Source organism: Pleuronectes platessa, chromosome 12 (genome assembly GCF_947347685.1).
Source record: "Pleuronectes platessa chromosome 12, fPlePla1.1, whole genome shotgun sequence".
Classification (NCBI taxonomy): domain Eukaryota; kingdom Metazoa; phylum Chordata; class Actinopteri; order Pleuronectiformes; family Pleuronectidae; genus Pleuronectes; species Pleuronectes platessa.
The window spans coordinates 23,465,300-23,491,159 of NC_070637.1; the positions used below are offsets into that span (position 1 = coordinate 23,465,300).

General features: G+C 42.8%; 1 protein-coding gene across 1 annotated transcript in view; it reads left to right on the plus strand.

Moving 5' to 3' along the window:
* LOC128453135 (pro-neuregulin-3, membrane-bound isoform) overlaps positions 1–25,860 on the plus strand; it is a 256,557-nt gene that overhangs the window by 176,281 nt on the left and 54,416 nt on the right. The window contains exons 2-3 of the mRNA XM_053435847.1: positions 1,318–1,447; positions 3,642–3,706. Of these exons, the coding sequence (XP_053291822.1) occupies positions 1,318–1,447; positions 3,642–3,706 (195 nt within the window). The remainder of the gene's footprint in view (positions 1–1,317; positions 1,448–3,641; positions 3,707–25,860) is intronic.

Below are 25,860 nucleotides of genomic sequence, written 5' to 3' on the forward strand. Positions count from 1 at the left end.
TTTCCCATAATGCAACAAGAGTATCTCCTCCTGACGTAACCCCATCATGCATTTACACCTCCAAACTTATCAAACTAAAGTGTTTTTACAGATTTAAAGGATGATTTGTAGAATCAGTGAAGTTTCCTTTAACAAGCTGCTGCAGTTGTGGTTTTAAATAATTTATTTGCATTTGTCCGACCATGTGACGACCACCCCGTGGTGCTGACTCCATTCTTGACCTGACTCGCCCTCTCTTGTGGAGGCCAGTCTTTCTTCAGCCAATTACCGAGGGTTGCTGAAGATCCCCGGAGCCGAATCAGCACCCAGCATCTCAGAACTCAACCCACCACCCGGCCACACTCATTTCTCATGCCGCTGATTAAGGGAACCGAGGACATCCTGGAATTACTCACCCGTCGTGGAACCCGTCCGGTCCCTCCCCAAACACAGCTTATTATTCATCTCTGTTTATCTCCCGATTGAAACGTCTTCAGTTCATTGACTTGGTCGTTTCTTCCACAGGCCATTAAGGGATGAGTTAATCTGAGTATGAGTAAAACAGGATCTTTTTTTAATGAAGCGTAAAGTTATTGCTCGTGACTGTTCATCCGGTTGCTTTAGAAAACACACGGCTGAGGATCGGCTAATGAGAGACCGGAAAACAAAGAAAACATTCAGCAGCCGGTATTATGATAATAATAATAATTATAATAATATCTGAGGTGCAGTTTTGAATACTGTTCCCAGAAAACTCTGAAATCTCTACAATTGAATTAATCTTTTAAATGATTCTAAGCGCAGAAATGCCCATAACTCCATTTATTGCAGATACTATATTAATTTAAATTAAAAGATCCTCCATTAAGATGCACTGAGCAGATCCCCCCCCCCTCCCGGCCATGTGCGGTGTCCGGAATCAGCCGTGCACGATGTGATAAATCGCTAAGAGGAGTCAAACTCTCCAGCAGGACGACTGTGGCCACCATTAATCACAGCGGGACAGATTATTACCTGTCCTCCATCCGTCTTCTGCTGGTGACAGTACAGGGTCTAAACAAACAATGGTGTGTTGGTTTTATCCACACACACAACGTGCAGCATGTTAGGAGGAAGTCTCGTTACGGATCCTCGGCCACAGGGTCAGTGAAGAAGCCTCTGCAGGAGAAACTGGTTTTTCTGCAGCGGTGCACGATGATGTGATGATTTTTAAACAAACTCCTGGAAGACGTGGAAGTGAATTCACTGATTGTTGGACACAAAATCCATTCAGGAAGCGAGAAAAAAGAGTGGAGTTCATTATGACTAACAAGCGTTTTCTCTGTGTTTGTCCTGCAGCGTCTCCGACCGTCCCTCCGCTGCACTCGGAGCATTTCAAACCCTGTCATGAGAAGGACCTGGCGTACTGCCTGAACGGGGGCGAGTGCTTTGTCATCGAGACGCTCAGCGGGCCCCACAAGCACTGCAAGTAAGTGATCATTCAAATGGCTCCTCTCCTCTCTCCTCCTCTGCTTCCTCCCAGGTTTCCTCTGTTTCCTTCTCCCAGAGCTTCCAGTGAAACCAGTGCTCATGCTTCCAATGTTTCTGCTCCTGCTGCTTTTGCATTTGGTTGCTGGTGATGAGACATTGCTGTTTGAATATCAGTCACTTTAAGAGAATGCATAGATTTTGCATGTTGGTTTTAAACAGTCTCACTATTCTTCTGCTGAATTTTGACCTTTCGAGTATATGTGGAAAAACAAACAGTTATTTGATGCAGGAACATCTTTATTAACTTGAAGGTCGATGCCACCAAACATCTCTTGGATGTGCAGGGGGCGTGGCACAGGTTTGAATCCTCAGTGTTGGCTCTGACGAATGGGGTTTGTGGTTTTCAAGGTGCTTTGGCAGCTGCTTGTACAGTATTTACAAGGTTTGCAATGGATCCCTACAGATTCATGACCAGAGCAGACATCACACTCGTCCTCAGAAATCCCCACCACCCCCTCCCAGCTTAATCCTCTTCTCCACCATCAAATACTCTCGTTCTAACATGTGTGTATTCAGAATAGAGCTAAATGCTGTGGTTTTTCCATGTTGTGCCATTTCTTTGCTGTACTCAAGCTATGCTAGTGTATCTGTGCATATGGATTAAGGAACAAAGGGATCAATGGCTGACGAGTGCATTATTCTGCTGGTTCAGTATCCAGCTGACAGACTGAGCAGCAAATCCATCAGAGTTGGTTTAGAAGAATACAGATGTTTATGATGCTCGGTCTCTGTGCAGCTGTGCACGTGTGTGTCTGCATAACCTGCATGTGTGTGTGTGTGTGTGTGTGTGTGCATTACTGGGTGTTGCCATCTCATGTGTGTGTCTTAGTTGTCCCAGATTTGAGAGGAGAGCTCATGGGCACCCAGCCCGTTCAAACGAGGGGCCATTTACTAATTAAGTCCCAGAACAACTTCTTCCAAAATCTCACCGCAGGACTTCCACCCGACCTGTTTTCCAAAGAGCGTGTGTACTGCCCTCCTTGGGCTACGAGTTTACATCCGTATGCATGTAGGCGTGTGTCTGTGTGTGTGTGTGTGTGTGTGTGTGTGATAATGAGGGTGTGTTCTTGCTCTGCAGTGTAAGTGATTCTCACATTATTAACAATATATGGACAAAGCTGATTGCAGGAGAGGCAGTGAAGCACGTGCACATGAACAAATGCATGTACACAAACAGGTTTCCACTCTTCATGGAGACATAGTGACTGCACACGCTGGTTGTTTGGAATCCACAGCTACACACATGTCAGAAGAATGACGTGCTCGTGTAATACCCTGCTCTTTGATGGTGCTTTTCATTATTCTGTTGGATCAAGTGGACGTATATGTATATATGTATATATATCAATCAGAGCAGGAAAACGAGAGCAGTAGACATCCAAGGTGTGGGCGGACCCCCCCCCCCCCCCCCTCCCCGGCTCATTTCCGTTGCCATGACAACACAATCCGTGGACAGGCGTAGCTGCCGAGGATTGTGAGGAGCGGGGGGGCGGGGGGGGGGGGGGGTGGCCTTCACCGTGTGAGACACGCCGTGCGTCTGTGCCGAGGCGTGGAGGAGATGAGACGAATAAAGAGACGAGCAGCAAGTTGATGTTCGCTGCTTAATTGCGTGGCAATGAGTTTTCTAAAGGAAAGACATGGACCATCAAACAATATGGCGTCCGCCCTGAGAGTGAACAGCAGCTGGCGACGACCACGCAGTAAAAACCATGAGGTGATTTTAATGCTTAACTGGAAACATTTTGAGTTTAGAGTATTTTACACTCGGCAATTAAACCAATGAATCCAATTTTTGTTTGGGAATTAAACCTTATAGGAATTTTTTATGATTTATTTCACATGTTGTTACACATTAATTTATCTTTATCAACAAAGGAGGCAAATTTCATCCCCCCTCCCCCCCCCCCCCCCCAGCAGAGGATCAATGTATAATCTGATTCACGTTGTGTTCACAGCAAATTGAGACAAATCCGCCTGTGAGAGTGATCAATCCAGATGTTTAATGGGGACAAATTGAGCCAGTTTGTGGAGCTATTGGTCCCAGAATTAATCATTTTTTTTTTATTTGTTAGATGAAACCCTTTTTTCCGCAATGACTCATAACTCAAATATCAAGTGCCATTCGCGACCAGTTGTAAAACAAGCACAGGATTGTCCCCCAGAGCGCAGTTTAGTGCTGTCGCTGTGCGAGGGCCGGGTTGGTGGACGGGTGCAGAGAGGGGGGGGGGTCAACGTGAGTCACAGGGATTGCTGGTTCACACACACACACACACATACACACACATGAACACACACAAACACACACAAACTGCTTTGGGCAACATCAGGCATTCAATCATTAGTGCTCAGCTAACCAGTAAATTAGTCAGCGTGCTAAGATAATATTTTCCGAACATGGCAGGAGGCCAAGCTACTCAGTTATAAAAGTATGTGATGCTGAATGTGATTAATCACTTTCCCATCTTTCCCGACAAGAACCCAAAAAACTCCTAATGATAGTTTTTTTATTCTTTGTAATTAGTGGTTCAAATAATGTCCATTTAAATATCTTCCCCTTCTCATTGGTCTATTTGCTCCTATTCTCATTTCTCTCTTTATTTTCCCACACGCTGGCTCCTTGAATAACGAACCCACAGTTTCCTAATCGCCTCAGTCGCTCTGTGGAGCCGGAGGGATTCAGGTTTCACCTCCCACCTCACCGCTGTTTGTTTATTCTCTCTGCTGAGGAGCAATGGATTTGATTTCTGCCGTGTTTGTATAATTTGACTCCTCCTGCTGGTGTGACTGGGCAGGAAGGGTCTCCATCGGTCTTGTTAGCAGCACTGAGGCCGAGGTCCACACTCGTCTCGTTGCTCTGTGTCCGGACGCCGCTCCAGATTGATAGAAAGGTAAAGTCACCTGGCGGCTGGGGGCAACGGGGGTCCAGAGGAGATCTGCCGCCAATGAGACCGGGGGCCGGCACAGATACTCCCCGGGGGGGCAGAGACAGATACATGACACATCGGTGTACACAAACCATGGGGCAGTTTGTGTGTTACAAGCGGGGATGTTGTCCCAGACTGGGTGACAGGTCGTCCAGCTCTTCTTCAGGAATAAATTGTAAAAGTCCTCGTGCACCGGTCCTGCAGGAAATGAGGCAACTGTCCGCAAGGTTTAATGTGAGTAATGCAGGTAAACCTTTCACCTGCTCACTGCACACGCAAGTTGAAATGAATGGATTCCGAGTACATGACTCAAGGATATCTGTGAAGAGGAATGATAAAAGGCGATGTAGATTCACAGGCTTGATTGCTTCGCTGAAAATAAGTGTGATGTCTACTGATGTGCCTCAAGTTCAAAAAGGTTCAGTCCTTTCTTTTGCTTTCGCTCAGAAATTGTCTCTCAATGACGGAGAGTTTTCTACCGACGGCTTCAAATGAAAATCACTTCAGTGGCATCACTCATATTTCTGCTATTCAGCCTCCTTGTCATTTATTTTCACATCTTCCCACTCGATTGAAAGACCCTCCAAATCGTCAAAAGCAAGTCTCTTGCATGTGGTTCTCAGCTTTGTTGGCACGAGGCGAAGAAGAATCTATGAAGGAAGCAGACAAACCACTTGTTTTTACTATCCTCCTCTTCCTCCCTCTTCTTCCTCCCTCCTGTCTCTTCTTCCTCCCTCCTCTTCCTCCCTCCCATCTCTCTGGACTCCCTCCTCTTCCTCCTCTTACTCCCTCCTGTCTCTCTGGACTCCCTCCTCTTCCTCCCTCTTCCTCCCTCCCTCCTCTTCCTCCCTCCTGTCTCTCTGGACTCCCTCCTCTTCCTCCCTCTTCCTCCCTCCCTCCTCTTCCTCCCTCCTCTTCCTCCCTCCTGTCCCTCTGGACTCCCTCCTCTTCCTGGTCGACCTCGGGCTTTTCCGAAGCGTTAAGTCACAGACAAGTGACACCAGATTGACTCGGGCCTCACAGGTGTATAGATACATAACATTACCTTCCCCCGCTCGCACACACACACAGCCACACAAACACACACACACACACACCACAAGCCAATTAATATGAAGGACGCATGAAATTGGAAACATAGCAGCAATAACACACATCTGAGCAGCCAGTAAACAAGGTGATTAAAGGCACAGGAAACAAAGAGCAGACACCTGAAGCATCTGGGACGGAGGCGCACATAATTCTGTGGAATATAAAACCCACATTATCAGACATTAATCTCACAAACATCCTGAATTATTATCCACACAAAGATTTGTGATGTTGTCTCTGTCTCTGTTTACCTGTTTTTGTTTTCAGTGGCTAATTGCTCCATTTAAATACATGCCTTGCAACTTTGATTGATATAATTCAGATGTACTATATTTAAACATGACAAGTTTGTGATATTTTTCATGTTCATACAAACAACTTTATTAGGTCCTGCAAAATTTACTTTGCCATGAATCAGTTGCATCATTGAGCATTATTAGTAAAGTTGTTTTTATTTAGTAGTACTGCCCTCATAAGTTATCCCATAGTACTCGTTACTCATCACAGGAAGCACAGACTGCACAGCTGGACCCTGCTGATTCAAATATGATCAATATTGAACATCGTGCATTTCCAAAAAACGCACAAAATCCAACAATGCACTTTGTTGGGTCCTTAACAATGAACCAGCTCAGTGTGAAGTCAAGAAGATGAAAGTGTTTTGAAATAAGCGAGTCACAGACAGACAGAGACATTTCTGGAATAATCAAAAAGATTTAGTAACTTGTTCAGTTTAAGGTACTTTAAGTATCTACTAGTAGAAAAGCTGACATGTCTATATTGAATTAATCTACAATATTAATAATTAGTTATAGAAATGTTAGCTACAAGCTGTAAAATGCATCTGAATTGCAGCTTTAACCTGCACAGATCCCAATGACCAAAACAATGCTTCCTGTCTTGTGAACATACTTTATATTCATAACCCATGAGAGATGAGTCAGCCAACAGGTGACCCAACTCAGAGCTGGAAGTGAGCAGTGAGAAAATGTCCCTGTCTGAGGTGTTGGAAGTTTCTCCTCTGGACATGTCCAAGAAGACGACACGCAGCCGCTCACACGTCTGTCCCGTCCCCGGGGACTGAACATGGCAGCGGTGAGGAAGAGTGAAGGGAAGAGGAGAGGCTCATTGCATTCTGGGCAATATTGTTCCTGACAGCCGGGATTTACCTTGACAGGGGAGAGCCTCTGGGGTGGAGGTGTGTCAAATGGCCACTATATAGAGTTTTAAAGTGCACATTTGTGTTGGTGTGAGTCTGTGTGTGTGTGTGTGTGTGAGTGTGTGTGTAAAGGTGTACTGTAAAATTACTGTCTGGTCTCAAAATGTTTCTTCTTCCTGTTTTTTTCTGTTCACCCCGCACTCCCTCTCTCTATCCTCTCTCTCTCTCTCTCTCTCTCAGCCCTCGTCGCCATCTGTGCGATAATAAAGCCACACGAGTGGGAGCTCCACTGGTGTCTCTCTGACGCTAATAAACCAGGCTGATGCCGTGGCATGCTCTCGTGGTGGGAGAAAATTAAACAGATAAGAGACGGCGTGTTGTGAGGAGAAGGCACCGCTCTCGGTGAGTGACTCCTCCAGGACGCGCAGAGGGGCACTCAGCGTGGGTATGGAAAACAGAAGCTGGGGGGGGAGGAGAGGAGGGAGCACGACGAATACAAATCAGGAAACGGGTGAGGAGACTTCTTCTCTGTGGTGACATGGCGACTGGGAGGATGGAGAGTGGGAGCGATGGCGGTCAAACTGTGTGCCGGTTCAATCAGCACCATGAAGCATTAATGATTCTTTGGCAGCTTATTAAAAGACATTTTTGCTGTAGAGGGAATCAGCCTATTTTCTTAAAATCAATCTTATTGTTTAATATTATGTTTTCGCTACCTTAGCTTCATCTTGAGCTTTAATCAGGGGGAAGCAACACTGGGTTGTTTACTTACAGCATCTTAATATGTTTCTGTATTAACAAGGAATCAAATTTCAATCTTCTGTGGCCTGTTTTGTTTTTTTACAGATCCTTTACTAGTCTTTTCTCAGTCTCACTATTTTTTATTAGACGCAACAAACAAGTTCTGATGAATCCAACTTCTGGTTTATTTGGTGGAAATCAAACTCCACATATTGACTGTAAAATAAAAGGTTCCATGTGCAGGCAACTTCTAATGGCCTCTGGTTATTTCTTCACAGTTTAACGACACCTTGTTGTCACGTAAGACAAAATGCATTGAACTGACGAAGCCCTCGAGTGGCTGCAGTAATTCTGACGGAGAAAACAGAGTAAAATTGTGACGCTGTGAAGTAGCGACAGAAACTGGGTGGTGGTGGAGGCAGGTGGACATGTTAATGAAACTCCAGGTCCCTTTAGCATTTGTATTTATTCATTTAAGACACTGAACGCAAATAAGAAACACTAAACTGATGCTCATCGTTTACTTTAATCCTGACTTTGATTGTTTTCTAACCTTGACCCTAGATTGTTTGTTTTTCTATTTCAACCGTGACCATAATCATAATCAAACAAATTAATCTGAGCCTAAATGGAATCAACCTTTTACCTTCATCACATCCTGAAAAGAGAGTTTCAACCAATCAGCTGCAGCTTGTCTTCTGTGAACATGAGGAAACCAGGAGAACTCAATGCTTGTTCGGGTCCAGGGGCGCCGCTAGGGATTTTGGGCCCCATGAAAAGAATCTTTACAGGGCCCCCAACACAGCGGCAACATTTTTTGATGCTATTTTACATACAATTATGCATTTTAATGGTATTTTTGACTATCATTACCATATTTGTGAAAGAAGAACAGCATGACAGTTGACATGTACAGTAGGGGAAGAACTGAGCACTCTGAATACAATGGAATTCATTTTGAGTCATTTATTTGCTGCACCACTGATTCTTAAATTGGAAATAAACTCTTCCATGAAAAAATAGCAATTATAATCAGTGGAGAGAAAAAAATCTCAGCAAAAACAAAAACGCCATCAGAATACAAAATGGCCATATATGATTTCTCATCATTTAAGTAGAACTTAATATATGAAAGAATGGCAAATATATATATAATATAACGTTGCCGACTGAGTCAAGCTTCCTTTTGCAACCTTTCAATCACTGGTCCTTGCTCAACTCTTCTCACCAAAAGCCCAACGCCGAGCCTTCTCATGTGCAAAATCACTTATCAGGTCTTTGAAGTCCAGCTTTCTAGCCAACTGACTCTCAATTGACAGCATGGCAAGACTGCAAAGTCTTTCCTGAGACATTGTGGACCTCAAATAGTTTTTTATCATTTTTAGTTTACTGAACGCTCTCTCACCACCAGCAACAGTAACTGGCAGGGTGCAAAATATGCGCAAGGCGATGCACACTTCTCCAATGTATTGTACATTCGACGCCACTTCACATCACACATTTTATACCCATTTTGACTGGTCAGTGCACTAGTGGAAGGCTTTTTCTGTACATGGGAGAAAAGCACACATGGTATGCAATAAAGTGAATTATTACTTTGACTAAAAGTCAGCCAGTCTCTGTTTACCTTTTCTCTTTTATTTGCTGCCTTTGTATAATTCAGGTAGTCAGGGAATGGCTTCCCCTTTGAATCACATGGCATTTCTACTTCTTTCTCTCTCATGGCCAATTTCCTTACTATCTTCTCCCTATCCTGATCAGTTAAAGCTGCTGGCCAGAAACCAGGGTCATCAGTCAAATGATCTTCTTCCCTTTCAAAGACCTGAACATCAGCTTGTTGTTCTTCCTGCCTCTCTGTTGTCTTTCTGGCTCTTTCTGTATTCAGTCCATCCTCCTCTGAATTCCTTTCAACTTCTTCGCCCTCACTCTCTGTCGCCTGTGTTTCTGCACTCTCACATGTCATCTGTACCCTCTTCCATCTCTTCCTCCACTTCCTCCACATCCCTCCCTGACAAACCAGAAGAGGGTCCTGGACCTGGCTCTGTAGAGTGTACATGACATACATTAATTATATAGGATTTCCTATAATATAACTATTTGTAATAGCATAGTCACCAACATGTAAACTTCTCTGATTGGACTGAGAGCAGTCACCCCAGTCTGCTGCACACACCACAGATGTTCTCCTCTGTTCTTACTGCACGTCTTCTATTTCATTTTTTAAAAGGGTTTATGCTTTTTAAACCATTAAAATTGTTCAAAATGCCTTTTATTTAATTCATTTTAATTAATGAATTACCTTCATATTTGTATTGTTTTGAGACTGTAGTAAAATGTATTATATTTTGTATTATATTATATATTATTATTATTATTATTATTATTATTATTATTATTTCAACACACACAGCTGCTCACCTCCTTCCTCATGTGGGGCCACTGGGGCTGATTCAGGGGCAGGGGGAGTTGGGGGCTGACAGACAGCTGCTGCAGCTTCTGGTGCACTTGACTCTGTTCAGAATGAGGCATCATTTTGACAGAGGGGAGATTAACTATTATTGAATAAGAACAGCTTGATAAATGTTTGACTGGATTGATTATTTAACTAATATAGCAGTAAAATGTAAAAATCCAGAGTTTTCTTGAGCTAACATGGTGAGAAAAGTGAGCTAGCTTATAGACCACAGACAGGGACAAAGTTAATATCCATAACTTTCCACCACAACAAACCCACCTTTTTTTTGGAAATACTGGGTGACATATTGTCGACCCTTCAACTCCTTCTCCTCTCTTAATTTATTTTCCTTTCTTTTTTGGCTGCCTGATTTTTGAGGCATACTGCTGTCTCCTCCGCCGCTGTGGCACGCTGTCTGTGACAAATCGCCGGTGCGCTACCGGCTGCAGCTGATCCAGTCGGACTGAACCATTTTACGTAAATAGAGGGGGGGAAGGGGGGGCCCTGCAGGGGTTGATGCTTCCAAAACAAATAAAGGAATTGTTACCAGGACATGGAAAATAAAATATGTGTGATTATATGTTAGTTAATAACTTAGTGTCAATATTTTTTCTGTATTATAATTTCATCATCATTAGGGGCCTCTCTGGGCCCCCCTCCATCATGGGCCCCTAGAATCCGTCTCCTTTACCCCCCCTTTTCGGCGCCCCTGTTCGGGTCTGACGACTTGTTGAGAGCATTTTCTGAGGCTAAGCACCAATAATGTGCACCAATTGCAGATTTAGTCATTAATTCATTAAGTATAAATGTGTTTTCTGCTTATTAGAGTATATGAGTGTTGAGGCCTGTGACTTGTGCTCGCCTCGCAGAGACAAATTAGTGTTAATGTCTGATTAGTGTGCGGTTTCCCCTGATTGTGTATTTTCCCAAGGCGCCGTCTCAATACCATCTCCTCGCCAACTTCTCTACGTCCCATTGATGTATCGACGTCTTTCTTAGTTTTAATTAGCGAGATTCAACATGTTTAATTGTGCAATTGCATTAGCTCACTCGGTTTGGAAAACACCACAGAGCATCCAATTAGTGCTCTTTAGCAAACACACACACAAGCTCCTGGAGAGAAACACAACATCGGAGACGCTCATTTGGGGAAAAGCAAGTGACTGAATCCGTCAAATGTCGTTATGACCATTTCCACCATAAGACCAGAGGCTGTTGTGTGTTTGTTTGTCACTCTGTTGTGTAACGTAGGTGTAACATCGCACACATGCTTGACGGAAGGCGGAAGGAAATGGAAAACTGTGTGCGCCGCTGGTGGTAATCCCTGCCAGCTTTAAATAATTGTCACATTTAACACAGTTATGAATACTAATACACGGACAAATGATGATCATTAATCACAATGACGGTTTCCTGTGAATAGCCCTCGCTGCCTGTGGCGCCTGGACCCTGACGAAGCCACTGCCGGGTTTTAAAAAGACCGTTTGATAAGAACAGATCCTAAAGCGCTCAGATAAAATACAGTAAGACGACCATTTTTTAATACTCTAATTTTCATGATTTGCTCAAAGAGATTGGCTTTATGCCTGAGAGTAGAATATATATTTAGCAGAACTCTAGCTGCTGCAACCAAATTAAATAAAATGCAATAAATGAAAATGCACTTTTTGCAGCTGGACCTACCATTAGTTTAAGTGATTAACATTGAAGTGATTAAGTGCACTTTCTGAAATGCAAAGTAGCTGATTTCACACTGTCAACAGCAGCTCAGGACTTATTCTGCAGAAAGAAACTATATTTTTACACTCAGGGTAAAATATTTAAACCCTTCAGGACAACAAGTTTTTATGGTTTTCCCGATTCCATCAAAGAAACATTATAGGTATCTTGGGGAACACTTTTATGCACATTGTGTTCTCCAACTCAATTTGAAAATAAAAGCTCTGTGGATTTGTCCAATCTTTCACATTTGGTTTTCCTCGTGGGTCGGTGGGGTTTAAGGGGCGTTAAAGTGTCAGGAGGAAAAAGAACACATTTAATTGTATAATCAAAATATTTTTACAGCGATGAAAAAGATTTACCATTTAGGTTTGAAGGCGTGCATGATCGCGTTTGAACACCGGGGGACGTTCCCAGGGCATCGAGTATGAACACAGTGGAAAGGTAGTAAAGATAATTCCACTGTGCTTTTGAAGTGAGCGACAGCCTGAGTGCATAAATCAGTGGAGGGGAGACATTCATATTCCAGCAGTCGGCACAGTCGGCTCATCTTTAGGAGATTCACAACATAAACATCGGTGAGGGACATTTGGTCATGTGTGGAAACAATGTGGAGGTGTGTGTGCAGATTAATGACTGGAGATGAAGAGCGATGACGTGTTTTCACCTCTTCCCACTGTACAGAAATATGTCCCTGATGAGGGCGACGCCATCTTGGATTGATGATGTGAAGTAAGAGCATGCGCAGTAGAGATCATGATGTATTCTGCTGATACACACACACACACACGAGCAATCAGTCGTGTAGTCTGACTTGACGTGATCCAGGTGTTCTGGGGTTCATATGGTCTGTGGGGAAATCTCAACACACACACACACACGCACACACACACTGACAATGTTTGATATGTCTGTCAAACCTGTCAGTGCTGCCCCGTGGTAACAGAGAGCCAGGCCTGACCATGACCCCGTGGCCAAAGGCAAACGTAAGAGGCGTAGCAGAGGAGGAGCTCCAGGAGACCGAGACGGTGTCACAGGAAGTGTCTTGCACAAAGAGAGAGGGATACTCTGTCCTTCTTTATTTAATGATGAACAAAAACACACGGACACACGGAGACAGGATGTGTTCGGTACAACACTCAGCAGAGGAGGATAAAGCGAGGGAGATGGTGAGAGGACACAGGAAAAGAGGAGTGAGGAAGTCGACTTACAGTAATTTGGTGATGTTTCCTAATCAAGGCATTCCTTTTAAGTCAGCAGGTTTGATGTGTTAATGGGATGCAAATGTATGCAAATGAACTCTCCTCTTCCTCTGCAAAACTCCGCCCGAGTTTGCATCGCCCCCTCCTGCAGGATGGAGAACTCTGGGTAAATACTGGAGCGAGCACACGGAGGCACTGTGGACTTTTAAAGACAAAATAAGTAAAATCTGGGGAAAAAGTTTCGAGCTAACTGCGGAAAAAAGGCATTTTCCTGCACCTGCCTCTGGGAATATCTCCCCACCGTGTGAACCCTGGCCCCCGAGGTGGAGCAGCGAGCACCAGCAGCAGGAGGGGGAAATGAAACGTGACAGTTAGAAGAGGAAGGTGGAGAGTAAAATATACTGTATTTACATGAAGGATTGTCTGGAAGAGATTAAACAGAGGAAGGACAGAGATTGAAAGAGACAGAGGGGGACAATCGAGTAGAGAGAATAACTAAGGACATGCTGTGTGTGCAATATTAAACAGGCCCGGAGTCCCAGTGCTACCTGGGAGCTGCGGCGGCCTGCTGATGTATGTTTTCACTGTAGTGCACTTAAAGCTGTCTCCTGCTCGGGCGGACAAAAAGCTGCCTCTCGTTGTGTTTGCAGGAGAGCGAGGCCTGAGTCACACAAACACACACACACACACACACACACACACACACACACACACACACACACATGTAAGCACACATGTTTCCTGCAGCGAGGCAGCGGCCCACAGATGCTTCACAAACATGTAATGAGGACAGAGTTCACACACTGCGTCTACAGCAGCTCCCACATGAGCCTCTTCCACACGGCCATGAATATGTAACGCCTCAAATCGAGTCGAGGTCACCGCTGCGCTGACACTCAGCTAATGGCCATTTTGACAACTTCACCCGCACGACCTGTTATAGTCATAATAAAATGCCTTTTTTTTTGTATAATTAGCGACTATTAAGTCCAACCTGAAAAGCCAGATTTGCCAGTTTAAATGTAAAATGCTGCTGTTGCTGGAAGAAGGTGAAGCTGCAAATCCCAAAGTCAAGAATCAACCGGAACAATCTAAATGAAATTAGAGGAAATCGATTTTATATGAAATGTTATGCACGGTTTAAATGGTGACGCGTGACGACCAGTATATCCACCGACTAATCCCAGTAACACCTCTGTCCTCCTGTCTCTTATTGTGTAGAACAAATCCCTGGAGCACTTTTCAGTTTCTGCTCCTTAGAATTACAGAGCTTTTATTGTGAAAGGTCACCAGATAAGTAAATCATTAAAACAAACTGTATACAAACTTCACGTGTGGACAATAATAAAGCAAATTCAGTTAAATTTTTTGAAAAACATTGACTCTAAAAAACAGATAGGGTGAGTTGCATCCAGATTATCAACACGGGACAAGAAGACACAACCTTTACAGTCATATAGTTTGATAACACACAGTTTCATCTGCAGTTAAAAATGAAATATGTAATGTTGGTTCAGATTCTTCGAAATATAAATGCAGAACGTTTTCAGAGAAGTTTCTTTCTGTTGAAGTAAAAGACAAAAACCTTTGTGTCTCTATTTTGCCGGGACACGGCCACAGTGATGAAAAGGTCCATTCTCTCTCAAGCATCATTACAGACTGGAAACAAGCAGCCGAAACCGGAGGAGCTGCAAGGACAAACGCTCTTTGATAAAGTCGACGCTGTTTCACTGGAGTTTGTCAGAATGTGAGACTGTGAAGCCGCTTGTTAGTCACACAGAGCAGAGTGGATGTGCTGCACTGTGCTAATCAGAGGCTGGAAACCTGATTCAGAAGGAGAACGTGTGAGGGACTGTGCTGCCCCTGCAGAGCTGCTGCAATCGGACAAAGTGAAGCTTAGTGTTGAAAAACTGTTGCACAGAGGATTCCTGATTCGCCCAAATACATTTTTACTGTCTAGACTCAAATTCTGATCATCGAGATTGTTGTGTGTGTGATTACTGAAGAGTTTGAATCAAGGGGAGAACTTCTGTCCTTTGCCATCTTTTTATTTTAGATTTATTGTTTGAAGCTTGTTTTGGCTTAAACCAGCGTAGAGTAGCATCATCACTACCATCTCACATCAGACGCACCAGCAAATAGAAACATCCCCCCCCCCCGCATTAGAGAGGTCAGCGAGATATATGTGCTCAATAATTTAGCATGGCTCTCAGAGGATGTTATAAAAATTGAAATGGCTCTTATTAGGAAGAAGGTTCCCCATCCCTCTTATTCCCACAAGTCATAGATAACCTTGGTGAGCACAGTGTTATTACGACCTGTGAGAATGATGGCCAGAGATTTAATTAGGTCCTTGTGAGACTATTTACAGGATTTGGAATATTCGTATCCATATGGAGAATAATCCCTCTTTACTTTATGGCTTTTATATAGTTTTATTCTTTTAAAAAAGTTCAAACTCTGCAACAACCGAGAATAAAAGCTAAAGACAAGGCACTGCATGTTGGTGATGTCTTCATAATGCAGATGAAAAAATGTGATTTAATGGCTGTAATTCCACCTCATGCTAATATCAGCAAACCTCGTTTTATTATTGCTTTTGTAGAATCCAAATAAATGTGAAATATGAGTCCGGGAGCTTAGTCACAACTTGTGTTGCAGTCGAGTCATGAAAGCTGAATCCTCTGAGGGGGGGCTGAGACCTGGAGGCTTCATTTACTCACGTCAGCAGCTCAAAGGGATGAAAGTGCTGAAATAATGTGTTCAAATCAAATCAATAAATTAACCAGACACTTTATATTATTTCTAATCAGCGCTCCCTCATCTGCATGTTTGTTATTGCACACAATGGTTTATTAGAGTGTGTGTGTGTAGGTGTGTGTGTGTGTGTGTGTGTAGGTGTAGTTTATGTGTGTACATAAACACTGCTGGCTATAAAAAAGATAATCATTTGCAGCAGAAACATACTCAATAATGGAGCCGTCATTTTTCTTTTTTTTTTTATTTTGTTTACCGCAGGGCTATTTGTGTCTGGCCAGGAAACTAGTTCAGGGTTGTGTTCCCCCACAATGCTTTGCTTCGGGCTGTGTGTTTGAGTCGTGTTTGTCCACAGGTTGAATCCAGCATCTGTCGGGAGATGTCATGATCCATGATCTCCACCGGCCTGTTGGTCCGCTTGTTACTGAGAGAGGAGAAGAATGAACAGATGAGTGATGGAGCGAATGAAGGAGTGAGGGAGGTGGAGATAAGTGTGTGTTTGTGTTGAAGCTTACTGCCGCTCCATGACGAGGACGGCAGAGGGGAGGAGGACACATGAAGCATAGGGCTGGTGGGGGGGATGGGGGTGGTGAACATGGCACCGACACTGACGGATGACTTCCGACGAGCGTCCGTGTCAAAGTCTCACACCTCTCGTGTCACTGGAGCTCGACCTGTCACACAATCATAGTGGCAGTCGCAAGCTCACATACAGTGCACACACACACACACACACACACAAAGCAGTGTGCAGGCTGTCCACATTTATTTACAGGAAACGGGAGCAAATGAAAAGACACACAAACCTAAATATCAGGTATTTTTATCGAGATACCATCAACAGCTATTTCAGCCCAAGTCTCACTCTGTCACTTTAACCCTGGATATGATTCTCTCAGACCTGAAATCAAGTGTTGACCCCAAACTACCCGATTCTACCAATTATCTAGAGCGCCCGTCCTCTTGAGGGTCCTGGGGGGGGGGAGCCAATCAGCTGACGTCAAGCGAGAGACCTTCACAGTCTCCAATTAACTAAACCCCGATGTTTGGATGGTGAGCGGAAGCCTCCCTGGGAACCTTCCTCCTGAGAGACACACGGGCTGACCACTGAACCACCGTGCCGCACCCCCAAAACACCCTTTGGACAAATGAGGTCGGAGCTAAAACATGTTTAATTCCCACTGAATTAGGATTACATGAACACAACACACGTCTTCTTCTGTCATCCGTCCTCCAGCAGAGTTTTAATGTTTGCTCCCTGCATTGAATAACGAGACGCTGGTGTCCAGTGAAGCTGCTTTCTAAGCAAATTTAGTCTGCAGGCTGACATATTACAGTTAATTACTTTTGTCCTAGTGTGAAGAATGATATAAATAAATTAAGATGTGGTTTGGAAGTGGGACACACTCTGCTGGGACTGTTTAACAAGTCTGTGTTGTTCTCTGAGCGTTTGTGAGTGTTGGAGCCAAAAAATAATAGAAAGTCTGAAAAGGTTTTGTTACACACAGGTTTTCCTACACACAAACACACACACACACACACACACACACACACACACACACACAAACACATCATGCCTCATCATGAACAACTTCTAGGCACTCTCCTTACTTGACCTATAATGATAGACTAACTAAAAGAAGACTAATAGTTTAACCTTAAATGAACAGTTTCCTCTTCCATGCAGACCTCTGCCTCCCTCTCTCTGTCCCCCTGTTCATGATGGAAACATGGAACCAGTAACATGAGGTTGATGGGCTCATCCGTCCATCCATCATCTGTAGCGCTCGTCCTGTGACGTTCGACCGGGGGGGGGGGGGGGCTGGAGTCAATCCCAGGTGACATTGAGTGAGAGGTGGGGTCCGGAGTATCTCAGGGCTGAGGTGCGACACAACGACCTCACTGGTTTTGTACTGTGGAGTAAACAAGATTAACAGGAAAGACTTTTAATTTTAACATTTTGAGGCTGAATCTATAATGCACTCCATTTTGATAGTCTTCCAGTTTTTACCCCTTCTCAAATTTTCAGCAAGATTACATAGTTTGGAGAATTAGACTTGATTGAAGGAAGAACCCATTACATTTGGATGAGGATCAGTTTGGTTTTCTCTTTCTTGAACATTGTGAGTCTGCACATTTAGGAGACTGATGTCTACTGGTGTGTGAAATTGAAGTCGATTGATTATAAGGCAACTTGTTTGTACTGCTTTTCTACTTTTTAAAATTGTATAATAAAGTTCACATATTTCCCACGTTAATATGAAAAAACATTCCCACTCAGCTCTGACAGACGTTATCATGTTTCTGAACAAATGTCCAGCTGGTTCCCACAGAGCACATGGGCTCCACGCTCCTGACTCCATTAGCTTCACTCACGTGCCCAGCTCTGGTTGTTTGTGTTCCTGTATTCCTGCAGGGAATCTTTTGTAAACGGAGAGCACGTGCTTCACCAGATTTTGCCGCTGTGTTGCTGGCCTTTCATCCTGAAACAGTGAGAACAAAGAACCTCCTGTACGTCGGCTGTGTGAGTTCAACCTCAACGATGAGGGAACATCCAGAGAAGTTTTTAAACTATCGTAGCTTCTGGAAAAAAGTTTCTAAAGACCTTCCAGGGTTCAGTTTTTGAAAAGTCTGTGTAGGTCCTGGTTTGTCATGCTGTAAAGATTCCAGCTGAGACAAAATGACCATTGGCTGTGGACAGAGAAATGTTTCCTTCCATCCACAGAAATTACTTTGCCGCATTTTCAACATTGCAATTGAAGAATGCTTGAACCGAATCCTTCATTATAGTTGCAATGTCACCTCTCAGCCTCATCTTCACTGCAACGTCAAATGATTTCATCCTCCTTCCACCTGTGTACTTCCTCCCTCTCTCTCTCTCTCTCTCTCTCTCTCTCTCCCCCCCCCCCCCCCCCCCCCCGTCACACTGCTCAGGTGGAATAACAACTTGTTGTCTCTGCAGCGTCACACAGAGCAAACACACACCGTGGCCGGAGGAAGGACGGACGGGACGAGTGGATCTGGACGTCGGGCAGATTTACCGTGTCAGGGATATTTGCTTTTATGTGGACATGCCGCTGAGCCGCTTGATTCAGGAGGCAGCAGCAGACTAAAGCACAGAGTGAAGGTTTTATTAAGGTCACAAAGTAACTTTATACCTCCTCTATTAGTGCACGGCAGGCTGGCTTATGGAGATACAAAGGGCAGATCGATCAGCTTTGCAGATGGAGCTGCACGGGAGTGGAAGTCGGTGGAATTAGCTTTGATATGTGTTATAAATCAGCTGATAGCGACTGGCTGCTAATGTCTCCCAGTGTGATAATCAAACATCTGTCGGTGAAAAGAGCTGACAGGAGGGATAACAATCATTTTGATGGGCCGAGTGTTTCTTTAGAGTATTTCTATAAATAATGCTCTTAGAGAATTAAAAGCATGTGCTCTCAGTATCCCTCAAGGCGAGGGGGGGGGGGGGGTTATTTTATGTGACGTTATTTAGAGGAAGAGAGAAAGAGACACTCATTAGCTCATTATTTTCTCGCCCTTCTTTCAGTTTCTATATGAGACCATAAACATGCTTTCCACACGTCTTAAACTGGATAATAACATTTCCATATATGCATATAGGGTTGTTTACTGTATATATTCAAACTTTTTAATATAGTGCACGATTGAAATACAACTACGCAACATCAAAGAAAGGATCTGAAGGGTGGTGGTTTCTTTTCTGTACCTTTTAATATATTCAGAATAATATTTCCCCATGTTTTAATTTATCTGCGGGAAGTAGCTCTTTGTTTTGGATTTTTGTTTAACTACAAAACAAGTGTTTTTAGGAAGCATTTGCTAAAGTCTTTTTTTAGTTTTGTGCTCACACTAATTAACACATTATAAATTAACCAAAAGGTGTAGAAATGAAGTCTGTTAAAGTTCCTACACTCAGCCGACTGATACTTTATTAAATTCTAATTAAGGTTTTGAAATTAAGGATACAAATTAAAATACATTAAATATATAAACTACACTAAACTCTAAAGTAAAGTACGATTAAGTCTGTGAGATGCGTCCAAAATCCTTTATTCCGATAGAACATATCGTTTCTTGCTTCTTAAACATGTTCTCGACAGTGTTCTGAGGATCAAGTCTTTACAGATGTGAAGCTGCAGCTGTTATCTCTTCCCTCGATGTGATTCTCTGCCTGTTTGGGGTTTTCACTGAGGCCTCACAGATTTCCTCTGTGCTGGTTAATATGATTCTTCTGTAGGTGACACATGATGTTGTTGAGCTGTTATCTGCACCAGTTTGTGGCATAATCTGCAAAGTACGATTCCCTGGTCCATGTCAGAGTTTACAGATCTAAACCTTTGTTAGGAAGCTCCTTGTCCTGATGTGTCCTGTGTGGAATGACTTCCTTGAGTGTCAGGTTCACACTCCTCCATGTTTGTTTGTGTTACCTACGTTCAATATCCCTGCTTGCATTAATGTGTTGAAGAACACAAAACAACAAACCATGCCCTGAGTCCAGTTCAGCGTATTAACTTGGAGATGGTCTGAAACCCACAGCTCTGTTTAGCTGTTTCAGTCGTTTGGTTCCCACTGAAGCTGAAGATGCAGCTTTCACACTGGAATAAATTCACAGGACTCAACCGGCACCTGCTCCTCAGCTGGTTTGGATAAGACACCATGTTCAGGTGGTAGTGTTGAAATCTCTCTCACACATGCAGCGTCACTGGGGTGTGACACTGATGTCATGTTGGTACAGAATTTCGCTGCAGTACCACCGCCATCAATTATTAGTGTGCTTAGCAAGGCCTTTGCTAACTTGCAAAATTATGCAAAACCTGCAGCAAAGCGAGTTCAAAGGAGTTGAAGCAAAACGCCTGAAGTGAGATCACAGATGCATCCGACTTCTGCAGGCCCATCAGACTGTCACTGCACTGGGATAGAGATTCTCAATCTCACATCTTACAGTTGAGATGAAATAGGGAATATGATATTAATAAATGAATTCATGATATATCCAGCCTAATATAAGATATATCCAGCCTGGAATCCACACAGTAAATGAAGTCATCACACACAATTCTCAGCAGAAGGAATCGAGAGACTGTTGGGTCATTAAGGCAAACATATTTTTGAATCTGTGCAGCCCCTTGTGGAGGGAGGGAAGACTGCAGTGGTTTTAAAAACATCATGAGGACACAAATCGGTCACAGTCACGTTATTATGTAGACTCAGCAAACTTTTGTAAAAGTAGAGGGGGTCTCCAGGAGGTTAGTTGTTTATATCAGGTTAGGACTTGGTTAAAATTAGAAATTGTAGGTTGGTAAAGAACTTGGTGCATTAAGACTTTATGGGAACTGTGGAAGTGGGAGAGCGAGAGTGGAGGACATGCAGCAAAGAGCCTGTGGTCGCTGAAGACAACTCAAGCCTCCATGCATGGGTCACCATTTAACTCAGCTGGTTGAGTGGGCTTCATGTGTGGAGGCTTGAGTTCCTCTGCACTTTCTGGGTAATTTTAAAGATTTTAAACCCCCCTCTACAGCAAAACCTTCCCCTGCACTGGGTAAACATTGGATTTTTTGTTTTAAATATTGTTTGTTGTTTGCTTAAAGCTGGTGTAATGTCAGGATTGGGTTTTGTTTTTTAACCTCAGCGTGTTATTCTGATGTTTTTGTTGTGTTTTCAAGAGGCTGCAGTTCTGTGTCCCCTGCTGTGATAGTGGCTCTCAGACAGTGGAATAGATTAAATACAAGGAACAAAACAAATTTTCTCTTTTGCTGGTGTATTCTAACATTTGCTCCAAAATGAGTTTTTTTCTACCGTAATTGATGCAGAACTAAACAAAGACACTTTTTTGTTTGCTGGAAGGTTTGAACCTGGATATGGATATTACATGATGCTCCTGGGTATTAATGTAAGAGCCTGTGATAATATCCCCTGAACCGTGTTCCGACTGTTCGGTGGTATTCACAGCACATTGGTCAGTGATCGCGTCCCCTCTCTGCCGAGTTAGGAATCTCCTGCTTCCGTGCACGTCTGCGTGCTCGTTCATAAAAACGCCTGTAAGAATGTGACTTGTGCTTAATGAGGAAAAGAGTGAGTTTTAGTTTGAAACAGATGTTTAATTTCTTCAAACCCACTTCCTCTTTGAAGACAATTAGCCACAAGTGGGGGACATTGCGAAGCCTTACGGTCCATTTAACACCATTTTCAGCAATTAAAGGGAGATAAAGAGACGTCTGATGTCCAAGGAAATTTTTATTCTAGTTTAACTTTTACACGTCAGGCTGCACAACATCGCTTCCAATGACTCTCAGAACCTAATGGATAATTCCTAACTCCTTTAGAAATCATACTGTCCTTGAGTCTTTTCTTATCTTTGTCATATCAGAGCCATACTGGTGAAAATCTCCCACAATATGGAATATTGTCACAATTTCCCAGCTCAACTATTACAAACACAGTCCATCGTTCTTGTTCATATTAAACACCCGGTCTAGAAGGCATGGCAGATACATTTGTATGTCACACATATCTGTACTGTACTTTGAATTCAAAGTGTTTTACAAAATATGTAAAAAGCGCTTAGATGGAAACTTAAGAGCTGAATATAGATTAAAGAATTGTTTGAATACAACTAAACTAGAAAAAGCAGGAAACAGAATTGGGACCAAATGATATTTTCCATGAAGTTAATAAGGATGTATCGTTTCATTGCGTATTTAGCATGAATCAAAGATGATGGTGGTGCACAGCAGTAGAAATCAAAACATGTTTGTCAAAAGACCTTCATTTTGTATTGATTATGATTTGGTGCATTACGGACAAAAGTTCAACAGTAGCCTTCCGGTGACTCAGCCGCCTTCATTCAATAAAATATTCGGCCTTTGAACATAATCCAGTAGGAACATAGTGTTGTTGAAAACGTATAGGAGACAAGGTTGTCATATTGAATAAATCATTCAAACATCCTCGGCGTAGGTTGCAAAACGTATTCAGACCCTGAGGCTAATGACATAAACACAAGTTAACTGGAGTCTCGAGTTCTCAAACCCGGAGTTCGAGCTACTTTGACTTTTAAAAACAACATGTTGACAACAAGCATCTGCTGAGGTGAACTATGACTCACAAAATAAAACATCTCACAGGACCTACGATTTAAGAATCGTTGATTTGCATAAAGCTGGAAAAGGAGAAGACGTCTCCGAGAGTTTAGATTATTCATCAACTCGCAGTTACACAAACTGTCTGGGAGGCAGTTTGTGTAACTGTGATATTCTCTCTAGAAGTGGGCGTCGAGCTGTGATGAGTCCAAAGGCACAAAGCACCTAAAGGCTTTAAAGAATAATTTAATCTGTTTAACATCCCTCTTTGTGAGTCCACATGCAAATCATGCTGCATGTTGTCTGCAGCGGCTGAATCCTAAAAATGCATCACACTGCACACAGGAAGTTAAGAACACATGTAATCTGCACACAGGAAGTAATGGACACATTTAAACTGCACACAGGAAGTAATGGACACATTTAAACTGCACACAGGAAGTTATTGACACATTTAAACTGCACACAGGAAGTAATGGACACATTTAAACTGCACACAGGAAGTTATTGACACATTTAAACTGCACACAGGATATTAAGACAACATTCAAACTGCACACAGGAAGTTAAGAACACATTTAAACTGCACACAGGAAGTTAAGAGAACATTTAAACTGCACACAGGAAGTTAAGAGAGCATTCAAACTGCACACAGGAAGTTAAAAACACATTTAAACTGCACACAGGAAATTTTGAGAACATTTAAACTGCACACAGGAAGTTAAGAGAACATTCAAACTGCACACAGGAAGTTAAGAGAACATTTAAACTGCACACAGGAAGTTAAGAGAGCATTCAAACCATATATATATATATATATATATATATATATATATATATATATATATATATATACGATACAGGAAGTTAAAAACGCATTTAAACTGCACTGAGGAATGTATGGACACATTTAAACTGCACACAGGAAGTTTAGAGAACATTTAAACTGCACACAGGAAGTTAAGAGAACATTCAAACTGCACACAGGAAGTTAAAAACACATTTAAACTGCACACAGGAAGTTTTCTGACAAACAGCTACATGGGCCGAACGCCCTGTGACTTAACAAAAGCCTCTTATACAGCGAGACACCATGAAACACTTAAATTACTATAAGGGCATCTCTATATATGTGCTATGAAATTGAAGGAAATCAAGACCTAAAGTTAAAAGCCCATATGATGAGGCTGCGTAGGAAGAGATAACCGCTCAGAATGAAATGAGTTCACGTGCGTCTACACACAATCGTTCACGCCCAAGGTGCAAATGTAGACGTGCTGTCAGTGTGTCCGGGCTTCACACGTCGGTCCAGGTGTTTGTCGGCGGTGGAATGGAGGTGATGGAGGACGACTGGCTGTGCAGGAGCAATGAGAAAGAGAGGGAATGAGAGGAAGAGAGAGAGAGAGAAAGTCAAGGTCAGAGAGTAATTAGGCTTTCTCTGTCAGACCAGGGAAACTGTCAAGCCTTGGGGATGAAAAGTGATTATATGGGAGTATGAGAGTAATTGAATTCTGTTGCAGAGCCAAGAGAAAGGCCGGGAGAGTAGAAAAAGAGAAAGCACGGACATGATATCAGCCGGAGCTACCGGTTGTCTTTCTATTATTTCAAACAGACGTCAAGTCATGCATGGGAAAGAAGGAAAGAGGCAAAGTGAAATGACCCCATACGATGCAGATGTCTTCCACTGTGTGTCTTCCACTGTGTGTCTTCAACAAACACGTCTCGACAACAACCATTTGGTTCATTTACACTCTTGAGCCTTTAGTAAGAAACTGATGCTTCTCATTCTGATAAGAGAGCTGCACAGAGATAATTGAGCAGATGTTTATGCATATGCAGTTTGTCTGAGTTAATATGTTTTGTGTGACTCACGTGATTAATTAAAAAACCATACGATGTGGGAGTGACACGGCATCACGACATATTAACACTAATCAGTCATGACACAGATCCAATCATCTGTCAGCCATTTTGTAACAGAGCTGCAAGGGCATGGTGACACGTGTAGTGAGCGTCTCAGTATTCTGAGTATGAACTGTATATTTTTCAAGATAGAAAAGGACTAATTTGCATGTTTTAATAAGTTTCAGCAGCTCTTTAAAACCCCTGAAAGCAAAGCATTAACTCCATCACTCTCCGATAAGACAACCTCTGAAAGGAGATGTTAATTGTTTATACAATTCTTTATAGGCCGGTTAAAAACACACACACATAAGAGACCTTGGAGTTGCTCGGAGACTTATTAGAGCTTAAGCATTTATAATGGGTTAGGAGTTATGATTTTTAAAATACAAGAGATAAAAACCAGACAGACGTTGGCATAAAACCTGATATAGCAAAGTAAGTTCTCAACAGTGGATTTAAACTGATCTCAGACACATTATTAACTGATTTATTAATGAATGGGGCTCAGGAGAGCACACTTGACCGCTTTAAATCCAGGCAAACTGCACATGAGCATTAATATCAGTCCCTGAAACTATAAGGTTCAAGATTAATGAGTCATTGGATCAATGTTTAAGAAATGTTTCCTGGATCCACTCCCTGATCCAGCTCTGCTCCTGTTTTGGCCTTTTCCCTGACCTACATCCTTCTTCCAAGTTTAATGGATTTCTTTTGTAATCTCGTTGATAAACAGACAACAAACCTCCTTGGCAGAGTTCCATCCTATTATAAACTTTTTGTAAGCAGTACTATGTTAAAAGAAAAGCCATGCATGATTATCCAAACACACAACTCAAACTTAACGAGTATTTATCTGACTTGGCAATCGCAAGAATCCTTTAAAAATCAACCAGAGAGCTGCAGCTGATTCAAAACGCTGCTGCCTGAGTCCCCAGTGACACCAGGACCACATCACTCCAGCTCTAAGACCTTTGTCCTCCCTGTCTGTCCGAGAACTGACTCTAAAGTACTGCCTTCGGTTTACAGAGCACCGTTTAGGGTCAAAGTCTATTTCTGATCTCCTGCTACGTTATGAACCATCCAGACCAGATCAGCTTTCTGTCCCCAGATCTGTACTTTCTCTTTAACTCTTAAAAAAGTCCTCAGCCTTGATTGAGAATTGTTTGCCAAAGCCTTTTATTAAATCATATAATTACTCGTTTCTTACACCGCGCTTTTGTTTCCACTCTTTAATTCCTCATTTTAGACCTTGATCGCTAAACTAACACAATATCAGCCCCCCCATTGTGCACTG